We start from the raw sequence: 21842 nt of genomic DNA on the forward strand, positions 1-21842 counted from the left end.
TGCACGTCAAAGCAGTGAAGGCCCTGGGCTCAGCTGGGACAGCCCGCCATACCTGCCCGGCCACCTGCTGACAGTCTCACAAGCCAGGGAGCCACCATTGGCTCTTCTGCTCCTTGGAAACAACACATCGCAAAAGCCCTCCTGACAGCTGGGCGGCTGCAGCCGAGACCCAAGAAGAGCTGTGCCCAGAGCAGGTCACTGTTTATGGCATGAACTCGCGCTGGTCACAGCTCGCTCCAGCCACAGGCCTGGCACTGAGGGGCAGGTGAGCTCCGGGCAGCACCTCTGCCTGCGGACGGCGTCTCTCCAGGGCTTTAATGCATCTGCTTTGCACGTTGCCCTGCGGTTTGGCTACTGGCCTGTTCTTTAGTGACCCCGGTCAAAGCCTGGTGCTCGTTCACTGTCGGGCACCATCCAGGGAACTAACCAGGCAGACTGGAGTGGCATTTTTTATTTTAAAATAAGATCTCGTGACACTCTGGGGAACCACAGCATGGGGCAGAGCCGTGTGCCAAGGGCAGGGGGCACCCGGGCAGCTCTCTGAGGCCCAGTGACAGGCCCGCCGTTCTAGCCCGGCCTCGGACAGGAAGCAGTATGTGCTGTGAGCAGCAGGGCAAAGGCAGAATGTTTATTAAGGTTTTCTACAACAGAGAACACAAGGTAAGTAAAACCTGGAGTAACCGGGACCTGAGGCCACGCGCTGGGACGAGGCGCACGCGGAGGCGCCGGCCGCACTCACGCATCCCGCCGCCACCGCCTCGCAGGACCCACGATGTGCCAGTGGTGGGCTGCGGACAAGACCACAGCAGACGCCACCTCTCTGTGGGGTCTTGGGCGGCCAGTGCGCTGAGCCACCTGGACGAGCGAAGAGGCGTCAGTGACAGCACAGACCACCCCCGGGAGGATGTCACAGGGAGACGGGGCTTCCGGGCCCGCACTCAGCGTGACCTCTGGGATGCAGCAACCTCTGTGCTCCAGGTTCGCCAGCAGCCTGGGCGGGGCTGGGCGGGGCCAGCCGACCAGGAGGATGGTGGCCACTTGCGGGCACTCAGGCCTCTTCCGGGGCCCCAGGCAACTGTTTGATCTGGCGGCTGTGGACCACGTGCAAAGCGCCCCCTGCGGCCTGGCGGAGCTGGGTATCCAGGGCGCTGCGGAGGTCATTGACCTGCACATCGGGCAGGGGGTTGAAGCTGATGATGACGCCATCGTTGGAGGCCAGGCGCCCGTCTGCATGGGGGGCCACATCCCGCCGCCGCCTCCGCAGGTCGGAGCCAGCTTGGACTTTCAGGTCGCGGTTGGGTTTGGCAAGGTCCAGCTTCTGCGCCCCAGGGATGGACTGTTTGGGCCCAAGCTCAGGGTTTGGTCTCTGCTCAGGCTCTGCGACAGGAGCGTCCTCCCTGGGAGCAGGTTTGTGGTCCCCGCCCAGGTGGTCCCCACCGACGGCCTCCTTTCTCGCCTCGGGGTGACCTCCCTGACCTCCAACGGAGACAGCTGGGTGTCCGGGGTGATGTAATGCAGCCTGAGCCTGAGGGGCTGCTGCGCCCAGCCTGCTGGCCAGGCCTGCGGGTTCCTGGTCTCGGCCCACTTGCTGGGGTCTCTCCGCGCCCCCCTCCAGGGCGCCTGCCTCCTGAACGGCAGCACCAGCGGCTGCCACCTCCTTTCTGAGTTTCTTCCTCTCATGCGAGCCTCCACCAAAATTGTCCTGACTCTGCCTGGCAGAGTCCCCAGCGTCAGGCTTCTCTGGCCCCCCGGGTGCCCTGGCGAGGCCTGGCTCGGGGGCCCGCTCCTGCACACCCGCCTCCTTGGGCTCAGTGCCCTGCCCCTCTTCCTTGGGCTTGGCCTGGGCTGCCCGGGGCTCCATGCCCACACCACCACCGCCGCCACCACCGGGAGGACCGGGCGGGGCTCTGCCTGCAGCTGCCTCAGCTTCCTCCAAGACGGGCTGGTCGTGTCCCGGGGGCAGAGAGGGGGGCCGCCCGGGAGCGCTGAGCTCAGGCTCCAACGGCTGCAGGGGGTGCTGCGCCGGCCCTCCGTCACGGGCTTCCTGCTCCTTACTCTTGGACGCAACCACCCCAGGCTCAGGCTGCGCGTCTACTGCAAACGAAGTCATTGGTTTAGCTTTGGACGTGGCAGAAGCCACCTACGCTGGAACTGAAAGGAACCAGCCTGGCAGCAGTTAAGAAACATGCGTCTCAAGGTAAACTTGCCCAGCAAGACTCAAGCCCCCGGAGCCAGCTGCAGACGCCAGCAGTGCTGAGCGGCACCCCCTCCAGGCCCTGGCCCGCCCCCGCCCCCCACCGACTTGCCGTCCTCGCCATCCTGCCTCTGCTGGCGGATCTCCTTGTGCTGCTCCTCGATCACCGCGAGCAGCTTCTCCTGCTGGTCCAGGAGGCGCTTCTGCTGCACCTGCTGCTCCTTGATCACCTGCAGCAGGACGGCGTGGTCCAGCATCTCTGCCCTGCCGGCCTCTGGCATTCAGAAAACACAGTCAGAGCCCGTGCTGGGCTGAAGTCACTGGGAGGCCCCTCCCTGGACGCCCTGAACAGCGCCATTGTCATCCCCCAGCTGGTCAGTGGGACGTTCAGGCCGGAGGGGCCACCAAGGCTGCCCCCAGGGCTAGCCAAGGCCTCTGCAACAATGGCAGCCACCATTCCAGCTGCCTTGCTCTCGCACCAGCTTGTGGCTCAGTCCCAGGTGCCCATATCACTCAGGGGTCATGGCCAGGGTGGCCCCCTCCAGGTTGAGAGTTTAAAGCAAACAGAAATGGCTTCCCTTCCAGCAACAAACAGGACCTCTGTGAGACCAAGGCCACCGCAGGCACACAGCAGGTCCCCACATGCTGCTCCTCACCCCGCCCCCAGGCACGGCAGCAAGCCGAGGGGGCTGGTGTGGCAGGCGAGGGGAGGCCCTGCCACAGCCCGCCACACCCCCACGCAGGATGTGGCCCCAGCACTGGGTCAGCTGCCCCCAGCTCCCCAACATTTAGGAGATGAGACGAGGGTCTCAAATAGAAAGCTTTGAAAGGTGCTGTGACTGGTCGGGGCTGCCAGGCGAGAAGTCACATCGAGAGAAAGGAGAATGTCTGCAAGCAGTGAGAGCGACAGCCTAGCAAGGGCCCCGCTTGCCGAGCACACAGGGCCTGTGGCCTGTGACCTGCCAGGACAGCGCGGGGTCGGCCTTCTCCCAGGACCATAGTGGGCGGACCTCTGCAGCTGGGCAGGCCCTCGAGGGACATGCTAAAACTAATCACAGGAAGGACAGGACCACGGAGAGGACAGAAAACAGACCACATGAAGACGAGAGGACGAGGCCACAGGGAGGGCGGAAGATGGGCCACGTGGAGGATGGGGCCACAGGGGAGATGGGAGGACGACAGGACAGGACCATGGGCAGGATGGGGCCCCAGGGAGGACAGGAAGGGGGCCTCTCAGCCCGCCCAGGCGCAGCAGCCCCTGCTCCCCACCTGGCGCCCGTCCACGTGTCCTCAGGGCAGCAGGACACCTGCCTGAGCAAAGCCCCATTAATGGGTGAGCCTGGGACTCTGCACACCTCCCTTTACGTGAGTGACGTGCATGGCGCTGCCCTCCTTGGCCATGGGCCACCCTGTCATTCCGGGTGCCTGTGGCTCCCGACCACACAATGGTCGATGGTACGACGACAGCCCCATGTCACCAATACTGCCTGTCCCCGGGCGAGTGCCGGGGGTGGGGGGCGGCACCTCCACCTCCTCGCTGGCTCCTTGGAGGACCAGCCCCACACCAATGCCATGGGGACAGGGTGTCAGGTCTGGCCAGAAGTGACAGGTGAAACTCATGAAACACAGAGGAGGTGACAAGCTGTGCCCACAGCCAGAGCCCCGCGTGGGGCACGCCAGGACCAGGGGACCAGCCTCACGGACAGGGTGACAGCCGCTCAGATGTCCACACACACACACACAGACGCTAACTCCAGGCCCCGCCCTGCCCAGGTGGGGCCTTTGCGACCAGCGCTGACAGACTGTGCTGGTGACAGCAGAAGCACCGCGGGGCTAAGAAAGACCGGGGCGTTCGTCAGAGGGGTGTCAGCTGGGGCGTCGGGGGCCCCGCCGCGGGGCTGCGGCCCACCCCGGGGTGGGGCTGAGCTCGTGCGCCGTGAGGAGGCGGCGTGCCCACCCGGCCCTGCCCCCGCACCTCCGTCCTGCGCAGACGCGCCCTTCACCATGGCGCGCGCCTCTCGAGCCGTACCTGCTACTATCTTTTTGATTTCGGCTGCTCGTCCCATTGGGAGGCGTACGGGAGAGAGGCGGAATAGGAAACCGTGAGAATTCTCTTTTCAGAAAGGAAAAAGTCAAAGAATCAAATAGGTTTAGATAACAGATTCAAAGGGTTGAAACCGATAAAGACAGGGAGACAGACCAGAGATAGAGTGAGGCGTGTGGCATTCCTAAAGCAGACGCTGCACTCGGGAGACCCTGTGCACCTCCACGCCCCGCCGCCAGGTCCCCAGCTGCCAGAAGGCTCAGGTGGCATCCTGGCAGCAGGAGCTCCGGGCTGGCTGTTCCCACAGGCCCCACCGGGAGGCGGATGCGGGGGGGCAGCCAGTGAGGACCGGCTCACGACCCGCCCGAGGCTACTCTGCCTCCATTCACATGCACGGGGTAAAGTGCATGGCCCAAGGGGCAGGTCCGCACACGCTGCCACCAAGGTGGTGACGCGGCGGGGGGCTCAGCCTGGGCGAGGCCATGGCACAGGAGCCTGTGGGTCACCAAAACAATCAGGATGGGCGATCACGGGCCAGCCAGGTGACTGCCAACACCGCCACTGCAGAGGCAATGCCTGGCCAGTGGCGCCCTGGGGTGGGGGGTCAAAAGCCAACAGCTGGGATCACCCCAAAATGGGCAGAAGGTCGGGAGGATTCACAGCAAGTCTCACTCACTGGAGAGAAAAGGCAGGAGGAGCATCCATTTCTGGACAGGTAATGGGTCTTCACTGCAGGTGACACCAATGTCCCCTGCCCCATCGGAGGGGTGGGGCAGACAAGGGGCTGGAGCACTGCCGGGCCGAGGGGCTAAGGCAGAGCGGCCCAGTCGCCCGCCTCCAGGCTGGGTGTCGGGCAGGCGCGTCCCGGAGCGAGCCGGCCGTGCGCTAGCCAACGGCCCGCACTTGCCGGCTGCGACGCGCGCGCGTCAGAAACACTAACACGTCTGCTGTGACTGAAACGCGAACGTAACGGGAAGTCAGGTGGCAGGACAAGTTCTTCTAAGACAGAAAGAGATAAGACAGCTCCTAGGGAGGTACCCGAGAAAAGGCGAGGGCAGCCTGGAGAGGGCCTCCAAGACGGGGGGCCCCTGAGGCTCCTCCCCTGCCACCATCCGGTCTGGACGGAAGGGAGGGAGATGTCCCCAGGCCCGGGGAGAGGGCGGCGAGAGAGCCAAGCGCTTACCCTCCAGCCTGCTGCCGGCCTGGTCTCCGCCCGGGCCCTCCGAGTCCCTCTGCCCTCTCAGCTCCGCGGGCTGCCCGGCCCCGGGGGCCGACTTCCCACCTGCACACACAGAATGCGGGTTCGCAGAAACTCAGGGGGAGCGGGGAGGCGCGGAAGACAGCAGCGGGGGAACAAGAGGAGGTGTCGGACGTTCCCTAAATTTGCCCCCCGCCCCTGCCGCAGTTTATCCTCAACCTGATGGTTACGAGGGAGATAATAAAAAATATGTAAGTCTCCCAGGCCGCGGCCACGAGCCAGCGACAACCACCCTCGCCAATTAGAGGCCAGCGCCGTCCCACCGGCTGCGAGCTGGCCCGTCGCGACGCGCTGCCTGTCGAGCGCTCCGCGCCAGCCCCAGTGCGCCCAGACGCAGGGGCAGCGTGGCACCTGACATCCGGTGGCATGCACACGACTGTGCGGCAGGCATCACAGTCGCTGTCATGCCGCCAGCCTCTCACTTTGACCCGCAGCGGAAGGGTGGCCACGTTCGCACGCTAATCTTGGAGACGGGGAAACATGGGGACAGGAGGAAGGCGCCCCACCCACTGCAGGGGCCTCCGGGGAAGGGGGGTGCCCAGGCTGACACCCACCAGGCTCGCTCTCCGCAGGCTCGCCCACGGCCCGTGCGGCGAGGCCTGGGACGCCGGCTGCTCTCTCCCCTGCACCTGCCCCCAGGGACTCCTGCCCCTCCGGGAGCTCTGGCTGGGGCCCCGGATGCTGGCCCCAGTCGCCTAGCTCCTTCACGGGCTCCACGGCTGGCTGACCATTTCCTTCTGGAACCTTCTGGGGATCTTGGGGAAAAGCGCCTGCTGCCTCCAAGGCCTGGTCCTGTCCAGGTCGCTCTCTCTTTGAATCTGGCAGAGGTGGCACCATCTGACCCTTGTCTCCCAGAGCCTTCTCAGCCACGTGTTTGGACGAACGCACGTCCTCCTCTGGTCCTTCCTGGTCTTGACCTTCGTCCACCACCACTTTGTCATGAGGGATGGGGGGTTCGTGGCGGTGGGCCTCACCCACAGGCACCGCCACACCTAGAGAGAGACAAAGGACATGCTGGGAACGAGGAGGAATGACCCGGCCTTCCTTCCCAGGGACTGTGAACTGAGCTCTAGTGCCTAATAATGTGACACAGGCTCGCAAGTGCCACCTGTCACAGATATGATGGCTGTCTAGCTGAGGAGCAGCACTATTTCTAGAAAATTACAAGACAGGCCAGGCAGCCACAAAGCAGCTGCTTTGGCCAGGGGCAGTACATCCACCCAAATCAAATGCTGAAGGAGGCAGAAAGGACCAGAACTTGTGCAGGGCTGAAGGGTAGAGACCAGGGCCCTGGCTCCCTGCCCAGGCCTGCACCCCCATCCTCAGCCCTCCTGGCCACACCTGGCGCGGGGCGGTCCAGCTGCACCTCCTCCTGCTTCTCCTCGGCATCTCCCCTCTGCGGCATGTTCTCGGGACCCTTAATCTGGGCCCGCTCCATCTCGTCTTTCTCAGGTGGCAGCTTCGGCTTATCTCGGCCGTCCTCGGCCACGGCCGCCCCCGCTTTCTGGCCTGCGAGCACAGCACAGCTAAGTGAGCCGCATTCCCGCCTGGCTGCATCACCAATCAGCACGAAACAGGGCAGCTTTCCCTGGATTGCAACCATATTCCCCAGTCAAATGCCAGAGCCTAAGCAGTTACATTTTTTCTCCTTCAATCATTAGCAACTAAGTGGCAGAGAAAACTGTCACTTTTCACATGTATTCGTAACAAAAATACATCAAAATGAAATTTACACCTGAGTGCAGAAGCGCGCCCTCCCTTGTAACACTAGTCATCACCACCAGATGGCAGCATGAACCCGCCGCTGGAGCGGGCTGGAGGCGGCAGGTTTGGGGACAACACCCTCCCAAACCCAACGCCTCGCTGCAGCCTGGGGGCTTACGGGAAAGGCCCTTAGGAGATGACCTGCAGTCCTGAGGACTTCTGCTGATGGTGAGGGTCAGTGTGGACAGGAAGATGAGCATAGGACGGCTTGCAAAGCTGCACCGCCCGCCTCCCACAACCATCCACACCCGCACGGTCACCCGGGGCCACGGGAAGGGCCACGGGATGGCCCTCAGCACTAGGCCGAAATGGAGCCTATTAGGAACCTCCACTTAAAATAAACACGCACTTTCTACGTGTTAGGCAAACGGCAAACGTGATAAAATTAAAGAGCCGTATCGAAAACGAAAGACCTTTGAAAACAGTCACTTCCTCCCAGAGGCCAGAAGCAACCTCTGTCCCCATCTCAGGGTGGGGAGACAGAAGTCTTCGGCGGCTGGACACGGCCCCAGGCAGGGCACCGGCGGAGGGGCCCGCGTACGGAGGTCTCACGACAGCCGGAGGGGGACTCGGCTCCACCGACCCCGTGTGCCAGGCCAGGGGCTCCTGCACACATGCGGCTGGGGGCCCGCTGCCCCACACCAGCCGGCAGAGGGACAGGGCCCTGGTGGGGGGCTAGTTGGCCGTCGCCCGAGTGGATGAAAACGTCCTGGTTTCTGTCATGTGACGCTCCCCTCACAGGGCCCGTGCGCCAGCGAGAACTGCTATAAACCGGAGGGGCCCGCCTGGCGGACTGCGCAGTTACGGAAGGGGCCAGGAGCGGAGGGCAGATACCACAAGGCAGAGTCGGTCTCCAGTCTGTCACAGAACCAGGTTGCCTACGAGCAGTCATTTCTCAGCAAGCAACAAAATTGGTCCATCATCAGATGTGAAGGACGGGCTGAGGTGGGTTCCGTGGGGGCCACCAGACGGGGGGTGACCACGGTGAGTGTGGCGTCGCCTGGGAACTCGCAATAGTGAGCTGCCTTCAGGGAGCCGAGAGGGCTCGGCCCGCGCCCCGCCTCGGCCTGCTCAGGCCCGGACTCCGCACCGCGCAGTGGCCGCGGCGCTTGCTCAGGTGGCGCCCAGCTCTCCATCGGGGCCAGCGTGCCGGCGACGCCTCCTGGCTGCAGTGAAACTAACGTAACATAGAACGGGTACCCGAAAGCGGCTGCGCGCCCCAGCTTGGTTCCCACGGCAACGTGACCACCTCGTGCTAAGACGAGAGACCGCCCTGCGTGGCTGGCGATGCTACTGGCCAGTGAACAGGGCAAGCCAGCGTGGAAGCAGCTGGGGGGCAGGGGCTGTGGCGCCCCTCTTTCTCCGGGAAGGCAGGCAGCACGTGGGGCTCAGGAGTGGCCAGCAGAGGGCGTCCCGCGCCAGCTCACACCCTGGGGCCCCCCAAGGTCAGCGCCGGCCCACCTCCCTGGTCAAGGGGGGGGCACTTCCTACAACCAAAGTCAAGCCTCGCCACGACCTGCGATGCAGGCGGACCCAGCAAATCCCGAGCTCGGGCCTCTCTCCGCCAGGCGGTGGCGGATCAGCGGCCTCCCCACACACCCGTGCTGGCCCCGTGGCGGCCAGGGCTGCGCTCGCGCTGCTGACAGTGCTTCGGGCGGGCGAGGCGCTGCTAACTCCACGTCCCGCTCAGGGAGCCGGGCACAGACAGCCCTGGGCTGTCTGCGGTTGGCATGTGGCAGCTGGGGGTGTGACGTCCAGACCAGCCCGTGTGCGTGGTGACAAGGAAACTGCATCTGAGGCCAGTCTCCCCTGCAGCAGATAGAGCAGGCGGGGAGTAACCCCGGCCCGGGGCCTGGGGCGCACTCTGCTGTCACCCGCACGGACTGGTCTCTCTCTCTGCATCTCGTGAGCAGTAAAGAGGGAAGAGCCACCTCAGACTGCCGAGTGCCAGTCAAGTCACTGGCACCTGAGCCCGACGTGTGGAGTCCTGTCGGCTGGCGGAGAGCTCTAACTCAGGGACACGTGGGACCCCAGGGCAAGAACAACTGCCTGACGCTGCGGGGCGACGCTCCTGACACCTGGTCCTGCCCTCCTTCAGGGCGCTGGCCTCTAGGGTGTGAGGAGGGGTGGCTCGCTGAGGGCTTCTTCGTAAGCCCCGTCTTCTCAGCTGAGCAGCAGGGGAACCCTGACTATTACACCCGCTCATCTTTCCAATGCGCGGGGCTCCCGCCGCTCCCCGGGCCCCACACTCCCACCGGGCGGCCGCCAGGGCACCGGAGTGGCTCACCCCTCAGGGGCCTCCTACAAACGGGTGGGCCTGCCCATGGGCAGGTGGGGCAGGCCCGCCGCTCAAGAGGGACCAGGTCAGTGGTGACAAAGGGCTGTGCCCTCCTGCCCCCCAATCCAGCCGGCTGGTGACGCCAGTGTGGCTATCTGGGACGGCGTCCGGACACGAGGGAAGAGAAACGGCAGCCAGGGGGCGGCAGCGCGGGACACGGCGGCTGTCAGAGCCCGGCCCGCGGACCTGGGGGGAGGCGGACGTGGGGGCTCCATGGCCCTCGCAGGCACGGGGCGTCTGTCATGGGAGCTGGGACGCTCTCCCACCGCCACATGGCAGCCGGTGCCGGTGCACAAGGGCAAGTGCTCCAGACAGATGACAGTGGAGGGGAGGGGCGGGGGGTGGTGAGCTCCCGCTCAGGCCCGTGGTCACCCTCCACCACCCGAAGCCACACCCACCTGCAGACCTGCCCACCCCTGAGGGCCTGGCAACTGCCCAGCCGGGTACCCGAGGCCCCGTCCTGGGCCTTCCTCTTCTCTCCCACGGAGCAGACACACTGCAGGGAGGGGGCGAGTCGTACAAGGGGCGTGGGCCAAGGCTGCTCCCCAAGACCACATGACAGGGGTGTGGGCGCTGAGGGGGAGGAAGGAGACAGCTACGTTCAAAGGGGGAGCCCACATGACAGCCTATCTGCATCCACTTGCCAGCCGCCGAGGTGCTGCCGATGTGACGCAAGCGGCCGGGCGAGCCCGTGTGACCGCGTGAGCCTTCGGGGGCTCAGCACCTCTCCCCGCACCTGCCACTCCCGCCCCAGCGTGCGGCCCAGGCGCTGTGCTCGCTGCCCAGAGCGCCAGGCCACGTGTGCCAGTCACAGCTCCCCAGGGAGGCAGGATGCCCCTGTCAGCACCAGGGCCCGCACAGGGCTCTAAGAAAGGCTGGTACCAGTTTGAATGGGACGCCAGAGACCCGGAAACCCTACTCGCATGCTGACGGCAGCGTCCAACGGGGCGCACGCAGCGCAGCCCCAGGCCCGGCGCCCCTGCAGCAAGGCGGCCCGTCAATTACAGGGGAGGCCGGGCGAGAAGAACGGAGCGCACGCTGCAAACAAACGGCGTGTGGTTCCCAGGGCCATGTGCTCCGCTGCAGCCTCGCGGGGTGAATGGGAACCAGATGTGGCTGCGGCGGGCTCCAGGTGAGCCAGCGCCGCCGCCGCGACGGGACGCAGCTGCTCGGCCGGCCGCAAGGACAGGCAGCGCGGGACGCATGCCCAGACGGCTGCCGCAGGGCAGGCCCACAGGCGGCCGAGCCGGGGAGACGGGGCCTGAGCCCAGTTCCGCCAGGGCATCCCCAGCGCATGCGGCCGATGCACCAGGGACAAGGGACCCAGTGGGGCGCCAGCGGGGTGGGCGTCCGACGTCCGGCTCCCTCTTCACGGGGCTTCTCCTGCCCACACCACTGCATCCGAGGAAATGGCCGTGGTGCCAACTCGGGGCGTCTCGTCAGCAAGCCTTGCCATTCCCAGGGGGCTTCTCCACAGGAAACCCTCAGAGGGGGGATCTTGTGGGCCCCTGCCAGCCCAGGAAGGGGGGAGGGCGCGTGCCCAGCCCCTTCAAGGTCAGATGGCCCCGGGGGAGACTGCTCCCCCAGCGGGCAGGGCATCTGTGGCTGCCAACACCGCCAGGGACTCCCCCGCCCAAGAAGGCGATGCCAAACAGAGGCAGCACCAAGTCCAAGGGCCACTGTCCCCACAGCCAGGGCCCAAGCATGCTCGCCCTCTGGCTAATCCTTCCATGCGACCTTTCCTCAGTCACGGTTGGTGGGAGACCTTGCCCACACTCAGAAACCACCCATCCCGCACCCCAGGGGTGCAGCCACAGACAGGGCGACGGGGCCACAGACAGGGCGAGGGGCCACAGCAGCAAGGCCTGTGAGGCGGCCTCGGCCGTAGGGCAGTGAGGGTCGCCACTCTGCCAGCAGACAGGCTGGCCAGTAACACGCAACGCGAGCAGGACACCAAGCAGTGTCACTGACACTGTGCATGTCGGGAGTGGCTGAAATTTACATTTTTAAAACACAACCAAATGTGAAAGGGACCCACAGATGGCCTTACCTGTTCATGCACTGAATCAGGGCGTGGCGGTCTCAGCCCTTCTGTCCCTGTCTGTCGTCTGTCCCCTGCCCCTCCATCACCCGAACAGGATGAAGGCAGCTTGGAAAGAGCCGCCTCCATTCGTGTGACCCCAAGGTGTGGCCACCACAGCACCGGTGCACATACCTGAAAGCCGCGTACCGGGGAGCCGGGCCACCTCCACTTTCATCTCCCCATCGGCCGCTCTGAGCTGGCCGCCAGGGGCTTCCTTTCCCAGGCCCAGGTTCACAGGGGTCTCTTCGCTCACGGACAGGGTGCTGTGTGTGCTGACCAGCAGGATGCCCAGGCCGACCCAGAGCACCACCTGGATGAAACAAAGACCCCGCTGCCAAGGAGGTCGGGAGGGCCAGGCCCCGCGCTGCCCGGGGAGGAGGGAGGCGGAGCAGGAGGGGCCTGGGCACGGTGCACGAAGGCAGGCCCGCCTGCTGGCCAGTCACACAGGCCACTAGGAGACGACAGTCCCTAGCCAATCCACCTGACCGAATCATTAGCCAAACCCGCTGGAGCCGCGCTGGCACTGTGGGTGGGGCACTGTGAGAGGGGCCTGGACAGAGGAGGACGTGTGTGTGACACAGCGGTGCCGGCTGGCTGAGGCCCCAAGTCCACTGGCCGGGCCTCCCCGAGAGCCTGGTGGCACCTACAGCTGCAGAGGCAGGGCTGGGCCTCTTGATGGCTTTGATGCTGCCCAGCTGGGAGCGTGGCCCGCGGTAGTGAGAGGGCCCAGAGCACAGGTCCCCAGTTCTTCGAAGCCCCATATGGAGGACCTGTCCAGCAGGTGAGACATGCCCAGAGCTGCTGGGTACAGACCGGGAGACAGCATCTGGGTGGTGGCTTCTCGCCCACCCCTCCTGAGCTGGAGCGCCCACGGGGGCCGCCCAGGGAGCTGCCCAGGAGGCGCTGCTGCTGGTCCAAGGGCCTCCGCCCTGCGCGAAGAACGGCCGGCACGGTGCCAGGACGTTCCAGACGTGAGGCCAGCTCCACCAGTGCCACGCGCACCCCGCCACTGCCCCCTACCCAAGACATGCCGTCCCGCTTGCTTGCAGGACGTGTCTGCCAGCTCCAACCTGTCCCCGAAGACGTGCGCCCACAGTCTCCCACCCAGCGGCGGTGCCCGCCCCCCGGTGCCGAGCCCTCTTGACGCGTCTGCTGACACACCCAGCTCGCGAGCCGCCCCTGGGTTCTGCAGGGCGCGGGCCGGCCGAGCGCTGTCTGCGGGGTGAGCAGCCGCGGGCCCAGCCGGCACCTCTGTAACGGGCCCAATGCCCCAGCTCCCTGCTCTCACCCCTTCCTCTGAAGAAACAGCGCAGGCCCACGAAAGCCCCCAGGCGGGGAAGCAGGGCCGCCCCACGAAGGGGGCTGTGGGCTTAACACCACAGAGGTACCGGTGTAGCGCTGCGACCAACACCACGCGGGCCTCGGCCCCCGGGTGATGACTGACGCGCGAGACGTGCTGGGAGGTGAGTCGGCAGCGCCGGGGCGGGAACACGGCCACACAGCACTCCTGGAGGGCAGGGCATTTGGGAAGGGCACCGGTCCCCCGAGGCAGCCGTGACACCTAAGCACTGCCTGCAGCCCCGACACAGAGCCAAGGTCCTACGCGGCTCCCAGGTCCTGCCGCTGTGGTCAGGGAAGCCGGCGCTGACCGTGGGCAAACAGGGGCACTCCCCCGTTCTCCCAAAATCCGGGTAAGGCCGGGCCAGCCAGGCACAGCGCTGCCACAGCCTCAGGACAGGGAAGAGGGCGGCCGGCCTTGAGCGGTCTCAACCGTGGAGCCGCGAGCGCAGCCCGCAGAGCCCGCCTTCCAGCAGGAGTCTGGGGGTCCGAGAGCAGCTCGGAGCGGGCCAGGCGTCTGACTCCAGAGCCCCTGCCGCGTGCCTGCTTCTCGACCCCGCCCGGGCTTGGCCCAGGGCACACCCAGGACTCCCCCGTGGCCTCAAGATCTGCTAGGGGTCCCCGCTCGAAACCAGAGAAAAGCACCTGGAGGTAGGGAGACAATGCTGACATTCATTCCTGGCACGTGAGACTCGGAACCATGCACAAGTTCAAGTCCTGCCCCTCAGTAAGGAGAGCACGCCTGGAGGCAGGGCCCCGATTTTCTCATAGCCCCTCAGCGCCTCCAGCTCCCCCTGCTGGCTTCTGGGCAGCAGTGCATCAATTCCAGACAGGGATCCCCCAAGTACCTCCAACTTGACAGGACTGGAGGACCCACCGATTTCTCTGATTTTCAAGACAAAGAGACAAACTGCATGATGGCAGTTTACATTCTCGCTCATTCTTTCCAGGACATTTCTCGGACCACCTGATGCACCCTCACCCACGTTCCCCTCTCCCGGCCCATCCCAGAGCGGCACACACACACGCTCACACAGACAGACAACCACCCAGCACATGCAGTCGGGGTGGGGGGTAAACCTTCACCGCCCTCTCCAGGCATGGTCGAAAAGTAGTTAACACAATTCAGCATCTTCTCAGATTTCAAAAACCACTGCAAGACAGACACAGTAGACGCTTCATTAGTTCAAGTGTGTGTGTCCACAGGCGTGTAGGTGTGCACACTCACATCCCTAAACCGAGCCAAAAACCAGCATCAGGCTCGGTGGGTAAACACCAGACACTGTCCCAAGCGGATCAGGAAGATGACAAGCCGGCCCCTCACACCACCGGTGCCACGGCCAAGGAGGGTTCCGAGGACACGGAAAGGTGGCATTTGGAAAGCAGGAGGTGCAACCAGGAGGCCCCGCAGAGGTTCAGGAAGGCGAAAACGTAAACGATTAGCATGAAAAAGTCTACAGCCTCCTTTTATGCAAACAAAAACCAGGTTAAAAACCCGGGGGAAGAAGAGACCCCAGAAGCACAGCAATGGGGGTCCAGCGACAGGGGAGCCATGAGTAATCCGAGGCCACGCCCCGATACTGCCCAAGGAGCCCCCGGCATCCGCCCGCTGGTCAGCCGCAGAGTAACGATACCGGTTCCTTCTAAATTAATCTACAGTTTCACGAATTCCAATTAGACCAAGACACAAAAGGCTGGAGTTATTTTTAAGAGTCGGATCAGCTGACTTGAACCTTCAAATGGAAAATAAGCATGAGTATCCAGAAACGGTACTAAAAACGGCAAAGAGAGATGAGAAGCGTAGCGCCTCGGGGCGGCGTCCAGAGCAGGGAACACGGGCACAGGGCGCGGGGACCAGAGCGGGTGGGAGGCGCGTGGCTGGCCGGGCACGGAAGCCCCACGCTGGGCCCAGTGCGCCGGGAACCTGCCAGGTGGCGTAGCAACACCTCACATGGGTGATGGATTATGGGGTCGGACGACTAAGCAGCCACCTAGGAAAACACTATGTCTCACACCGACGCAAAACACAGGCGGATCAAAGATTTAAATGCAAAAGTGAAGTCAGAAGGTAGAACCAAGGGAGGCCATTTCCAAACGCTGGGGCGGGGGCGGGGGCCGTCCTCCCCAGCCGTCCTCCCCCGCCAGCCCCAGGACTCAGACAGGAGACCTGACGACTGGAAAAAGCGTTTGCAACTCAGCGGGAATGCACTAATTCCTTGTGTTGTGGGGTTTCCTTGTGCTCTGGCTGTGGCAGAGAACGGTGACCCTAGAACAAGGGAGGGCGACCGCGTCTGGTGTGACGTGCTCCCGGGGCACGTGCCAGCACCGGCCGCGCAGGGACCAGCTGCCAGGAGGGTGAAGGCTGGGCAGGGAGCTGAGCCACCTGAGGGCAAACCAGGGCCACGCCCACCGCCGGTGCACACAGGTGGACAGAGACGGGCACCACGCAAAGCCCCGGGGGTTTCTCAGTGCCCACCAGCCACCAGGTGGCAGGGCCAAACGACAGAAAACCAGAAATCCGCAAAGGATCGGCATAAATAAATACTACCTGAAACAATAACGTCTTGCAGAGTTACAAATATATGTAAAATTAGAAAATGTGAAAACAATAGCACCGAAGGCCAGAGGAGGGTGCGTGGCGATAAAATATGTGAGCCTTGCCGCGTCCGGGAAGTGACAGATAACTAATTTACTACCAACTCTCATAAGCCGGGGACCCGAATTAAACCATCCTGTATTACCACCAGGACAGAAATGTGCAACACCAGCCGACAGGAATAAAAAAAAACTACTTAAAAAAAAATTAAAAAATAAAAAAACAGAAAAAGAACAGATGGGGCAAATAAGAAACAAAGAGTAAAATGGAAGCTTCGATTCCCCCCAAATCAGCAATTACATCAACTGTAAGTAACCTTAAGTACTCGTATCAACAAACCGGAAAGACACAAAACAAAACAAAAGCTGACTGCGCGCTGTCACGGCGGACGCGCCTGAAACAGGAAGGCGGAGGGGCCCAAAGGAGAAGGGCGAGGAGCTAAACGCGAACCCCGAACGAAGCTGGGTGAGCGACGCTGCGGCAGACGCGACCGGCGCCCAGAGACGCGTCCCAGAGACAGAGGAGCGTTTCACAAGACAAAGGGCCAGTTTCACAAGATACAGCCATCTTGAACCTCCGTGTTGCTAATAACATAGCCCCGAAATGAAAGGCAAGAACCGACAGAACCAAACGGATCCACAATCACAGGGGGAATCGCCATTCCTCTCTCATACCGACGAACAAAAAGATTTAAGAGTCAGTAAGAATACATGAAATCTGAAAATCGCGGTTGGTTGACTTGACCTAGCCACACAGAGGGCACACTGCGTCCAACAGCCGCGGACTGCCGCGGGGACGGACAGCGAGCCGGGCCGCAAGGCCAGTCCCCGCAGGTGTCAGGGGACCTAAGCCCCCAGCGCGTGTCCTCCCCCCACGCCGGGCTGACGCCTGCAATCAAGTCTCTCAAAGCTGGGCCAGCTGAAGCGGCGGTGGGTGGAAGGAAACCAGAAAAGGCTGCGGACTGAATGACGGCGTCGCCTGTCCGATCCGCCGCCCAGTGCAGCCCCAGTCAAAGGCCCACGGGCTGTTCTGGAACAATCTGACAAGCTTGACTCTGAAGCTTAGAGATGCAAGGGCCAGCAGCAGGAAAGGCACCCTGAAGAACAGCAGAGCTGGGGGACTTCTGCTGCCCGATGCCAAGACCTGGGAGAAGCCCACAGCGACGGACACGGGGCAGCGCTGCTTCGGGGAGAGCCTGACGGTCTCACGCCTGCACAGGTGGCTGACGACAGCGGTACTGCCACGGTGCCGTGAGGAAAGCAGGGAGCCAATTGGCTAGAGCCTGGGACCTCAAGGTTCTCAACCAACAGAACACGGGCCTCACGCCTACCTCCCGCCAACCAACTCCAGACGGAGCGCCGATCTAGATGAGGATGATAAAATAAAAATCTTCCAATATAACATAGGGGCCTACCTCCAGGACCTTGGGATAAGCAAAGATTTCTTAAATCATACATAAAAAGCACCCAGCAAAAGAAAAAGAGCAATAAACCAAACCACACTAAAATTAAGAACATCTGGTGATCAAAAGGTGTCGTTCAGAAAGTGCGAAGGCAGCCAAGAGTGAGAAAAAGCATTCGCAATGTGTCTCTGAACAAAAACTCGTATCCAGAATCTCAAAAACTTCCACAAACGAATAAGAGACAGACAAACCAGGAGATTAGAAATGGGTAAGAAGACACCCCCCCCATGGCGACGAGGCACATCAGTCACATGGGGGTCAAAAGTTGAAACTCGAACGAGGGACCGCCAACTACGCACCCACCAGAAGGGCTAGAAATTGTAGAAGAGAAAGCAGACGTACAAGCCATCAGATTCTAAAGGGGAAAACTGGAAAAAGTTTGGCAAAATGCACTCAAGCTGGCGAGACAGGACCCGGGACCCAACGACCCCCCGCCTGAGTGAATGACCCATAAAGTGTGCGCGCACGCGCACTGGCGAAGCGGGAGCAGCCCGCACGGGACCGCGTCCACCCCAGCAGGCTGTGCTTGGTCACAGGGGGCTGCTGCACGCGGGGGGACCGGCGGCCTGGGCGCACGCGGACATGCTGCTGAGCGAGGTGGCCAGACAGGCAGACCCGTGCTGCGGACTACACTTCTGCCAGCTCGAGGGACAGGTAACGCCACTCCAAAACATTAGAACACAGACACACAGTAACTTCTGCGGAAGCTCTGGGTGCTGGAATGTTCTGTGTCTGCCCTGGATGGCGGTTCTGTGGCTGGGTGCACTCAGCAAACGTGACCAGACGTGCAACGTCACTGCAGACTGATGAAGGGGAAAGAGGCCTGAGCTGGCTCGGAGTGACGGTGGCTGAACTCTGCACGGGCGCGGGGACCAAAGCCATCGGGCCACATGTGTTCGCCCCCGGCGACAAGGGGATTGTTCCAAAAGCATTCCACAGACACAGCCTCAGACACTTGGGGATGCTCGGGTACACACACCTTCACGGGCTGCCTGTGTTCGCACAACTGGAGAGTGACTCCCTCAAAGACAGTCCCCAGCAAGATGGTAGGGATGGGGACGGGAGGGGACGTGGAGCATGCAGCACACACGGACACACGTTTGGGGAACAGCTGGTTCGGTGCTTGACGTTCAGATGAGTGAGGGGGTGCGGCACCCACACGGGGCCCTGGGAGGCTCGCAGGCGCACGTGCAGGCGCTCGGGGCACCCGCACGCAGAGGCCGCCCCTGTGCTAAGGAGCGCACCTGATGCGCAGAAGCCCTCGGGGAGCACGCCCCCCCACTGGGCCCAGACTGCCACGGGGGCAGCCGAGGCCCGCACGGCTCTCACCTGGGAGGAGAGCGTGTTCTTGTGGACTTTCCTGTAGATCAGGGCCGGGCAGATGAAGCAGATGAGGCTCCCCATCGTGGCGCCCGTGAGGCCCAGGATGGTCTCCACTGCGGACGAGATGCAGGGTGAGCAACCAGACGTGCGTGTTAAGCAAGCGCGGTGGTCGAGCTGGCCCCGCTGCGGACGGGAACCTAGGCACAGCTCCAGAACACTGGCCACAGTGGAGGCACACCCTCTGTGCCACCAGACACCAAGCAAAAGGACAGCGCAGGTCAGAGGGGCCGACCCTTCCCACCTAAGACTCTGCGCCTCAGTTTCCTCACTAACACCGCTTCCTCCCTGGTCATGTGAACTCGGGGAACAGCAGGACCCGGTGCCCAGCACGGTGCGAAGCCCGGCAATGCTGCTCGACTCCCTGCCAGGCGTGTGGGCACCAGCGGGGCTTCTCTTCAATCACCCCAAACCTGGGGCCGGCCCACACCACCTCTCCTGCTGCTCCGTGAGTGATCGAGGGTGTGTGGCAGCCAGGAGCCTGGAGTGTGGGGGCCTCCGCAGCGCGACCCGGGGAGGGCGTATGCGGGTTCCAGCGAGCTTCGTCTGTCTGCTGGAGTGGGGCGTCTGACAGAAGAAACCTGCTCAGAGCAGGGACAGAGCATGGGGAGGGGACCACACTGGCAGGAAGCCAGCCACCGGGCGGCCCTCCCACTTACCGTTTGGGATCATGATTCCGCCGACCATGGTTCCAAACACAACCGAGAGAGTCAGCACCTTGAAACGCAGAGGTGGCATGTAGCCCCCGGATGCAAAGGTCCCGTCCTTTTGCTACGTGAGAAAAGAAACAAAGAAAAGGTTGTGCGATGGCCGCAAGCAAGTCCACGAAGGGCCCATGAGCAGGTCTCCTCAGAGGCCTCATCAGATGAGGCCGAGTGACCCGGAAGCAAACCTGCGACCCAGACCCACGAGGTGCCAGGAAGGCACAGGCTGCACCTCACGCTAGGCGCAGACGCAAATGCGACAACTGCAGTTTGAAAGGTTAGTCACAAGCCGTTTTTCATTCAGAACAACGTGAGATTTATAAAAGTGCCACACGGTACAGAAAATGGAACAAGACCCGGCGCCACATGACACCCCGCGGGGCTCAGAGCAGCAGGACTGCGCACGGCCACACACGCTCGGCTGCACCAGCCTCGTCCTCGGCAGCTGCACGACACACAGGCAGAAGGACAGAGAAAGGCGTGACGTGGCGAGACCAGACCCGAAGCCCCGCCGGCGACCTCAGCTCCCTCGCCTGTCCACGCGAGGGTCCGGCTGCGGCAAGGGCCAAAGGAGCTGACAGCAATGAAGCTTCTAGAACAGCATAGGCACACAGGAGGGGCTGACGGTGAAACCACCACTCAAGTGAGGCTTCAAAACCTTCCAAAATTAGAATTTCAGGCCCCCAGTTTTCAGAATAGGCTCTTGCATGGGCGGCTCACGCGAACCGAAGGGCTGAAGAATTTCTGCCCGCCCTCGGACAGTAACTGGCACACAGCCCAGTGAGGACAGGAGCCAGGGCTGTGCCTTCTGGCCCGGGAATTCCTGCCTTGAGACTCGCCCGGGAAGGACTGAGAGGAGAGGAGGAGTGGCAGCTGTGGGCATGAAGGCTGTCGTGGCTGTTACCCGCAAGGCCAAGGGCAAAAGCCTGGCACCGACCAGAACATCAGACCAGGGGTGAAGGCCGCAGGGCGCAGAGATGCTGTGGGTCTCCATGGAAACAGACACCCACCCACGAGCTACAGACAAGAGCAGACAGTAAAAGGGGTGCCGCGCGCCGGTGAGGGGATGCCGGCACCGAGCGGACCCCACGGGAAGGGCGTGGGGGAGCGCGTCGCCTGGTGTAACACTGCTCCTGCTCGACGCCACCGTGGACTGTTCAATTAAAACATGATCAAAACGTGCCACGTGCACACTGTTCAGATACGAAATACCTGTCTGCACCAAAGAGTCAAAGATGGAAGCCAGCAGCCCACAGGAGGGAAGCCAGGCCGGACCCTGGGGGAGACTCCATGGCCACGTGAGATGCTCCACCATCGCCCCCCAAGGAACGAGGTGTGAAATCACTCCTGGCTTGGCGCCTCGGTCCTGAACAGCTGATGGGAGGCGGGGCACCCCAGAGAGGGAGGGCACCAGGGCTCTACCTCTGCTTTGATGTGCTGTCCCTGATGACAGAACCTGTGGGGACCGGCCCACATGGAAGCTGTTCCGGCCAGAGGCCCACCCTCCCCCGTCTGGTTGCGGGACACTTCCCCGGAGTCTCTGGGACCAAAGCAGCCCTCTCACCTGTACTGGGCCCTGGGCACTTCCCGTGGAGCCTCTGTGGCCACCAGGACACACACTCTGCCCCAAACAAAAGCCGTGGGGCCACAGGCTCCCAAGACGTCCCTGGGCACGAGCTACTACAAGTACGCCTTGTCAACTCAGTAAGGGCCAGAGAGCCCGGACGCTGACGGCTCATAAAGGACGCGGCAGCGCCACGTCTGCACACGACGCTGACGGGGACCAGCCTCTCTCATGGCTCGGGGGTCTCGTGTCCAGTTGTTAAAACTTGCGGATACACGAGCCGTGCGCCGACCCAGTGCCCGTCGGCCAACCGAGCGTTATCGGTCGGCGCCTCCACGTTCCCGCCCTCCATGCCCCCCAAGACCGCTCGGATACAAGCCCCCGATTTCCCGCTCCTTCTCTTGGGAGGCAGCAGCGCAGCTGGGGAGCCACGGGAGACGGGCCCAGCCTGGATGCTGCGCCTGACCCTTGTGACTGTGACTCCATCCCTACTTGCCCTGGAGCGGTCTCTTTTCTACAAAGTTGGTTTGTTTTTTTTTCAATTCCTACTAAAAGATTTCATCTTAACTGAAGCTTTTTTATGCTTAGCTTAGAAAACTGGCCTACCACTGCCTAGGGAAAAAAAACCCGCAAAAGCCAAGAGAAGAAAACATAATGAGGACGAGGAAAACCTCGCTCCCCCAGGAACCCCGGGAGCCTTACCTGCTGCTCGAAGAGCAGCGTGTTCAGCGCCTGCCGGCAGGGCAGAATCATCATGGGGAAGCCCACGGCCACCGACATCATGAAGCCGGCGCGGACTATCTGCGTCACCAGGTTGGAGGGGAAGTGCATCAGCACATTGCCGGCGATGGCCTCGGTGAAGCTCACGTAGCCAAAGAACCCCACCTGCCAGAGGACAGAGCAGAGGGGCGTGTGGTGAGGACGCACCCTCCCCCGAAGGGCCCGTGAGCCCCTCACAGCAGCTTCCACAAGGCCAAGGCACCCTCAGACTCCTGGGTCGTAAAACGCCCCCCTTGGAAAGAAGCATAAACGCCTGAGGTGAGAGTCCCATGTGGCTTTTCGTCAGGTCAACAGGGCACCCAGAAGACGGGCCTCCCGCGTGAAAAGGAAGGAGGCG

At 62.8% G+C, this 21842-nt stretch overlaps 1 protein-coding gene across 3 annotated transcripts in view; it reads right to left on the reverse strand.

Annotated features, from left to right (window-relative positions):
* Nucleotides 1-436: 436 nt before the first annotated feature.
* SLC38A10 (solute carrier family 38 member 10) overlaps nt 437-21842 on the reverse strand; it is a 34210-nt gene continuing 12804 nt past the window's right edge. For 2 of the 3 annotated variants that reach the window (XM_036222429.1, XM_016163721.2), the window contains 9 exons: nt 21428-21610; nt 19117-19228; nt 18407-18513; nt 11814-11991; nt 6838-7005; nt 6051-6488; nt 5422-5520; nt 2307-2468; nt 437-2094 (listed from right to left, as the gene is read on the reverse strand). In XM_036222429.1, the coding sequence (XP_036078322.1) occupies nt 1049-2094; nt 2307-2468; nt 5422-5520; nt 6051-6488; nt 6838-7005; nt 11814-11991; nt 18407-18513; nt 19117-19228; nt 21428-21610 (2493 nt within the window). In that variant the 3' untranslated portion in view covers nt 437-1048. The remainder of the gene's footprint in view (nt 2095-2306; nt 2469-5421; nt 5521-6050; nt 6489-6837; nt 7006-11813; nt 11992-18406; nt 18514-19116; nt 19229-21427; nt 21611-21842) is intronic. The other variant, XM_036222428.1, reaches the window with a different exon arrangement.

This window comes from Rousettus aegyptiacus, unplaced genomic scaffold (assembly GCF_014176215.1).
Source record: "Rousettus aegyptiacus isolate mRouAeg1 unplaced genomic scaffold, mRouAeg1.p scaffold_m13_p_6, whole genome shotgun sequence".
Taxonomy (NCBI): domain Eukaryota; kingdom Metazoa; phylum Chordata; class Mammalia; order Chiroptera; family Pteropodidae; genus Rousettus; species Rousettus aegyptiacus.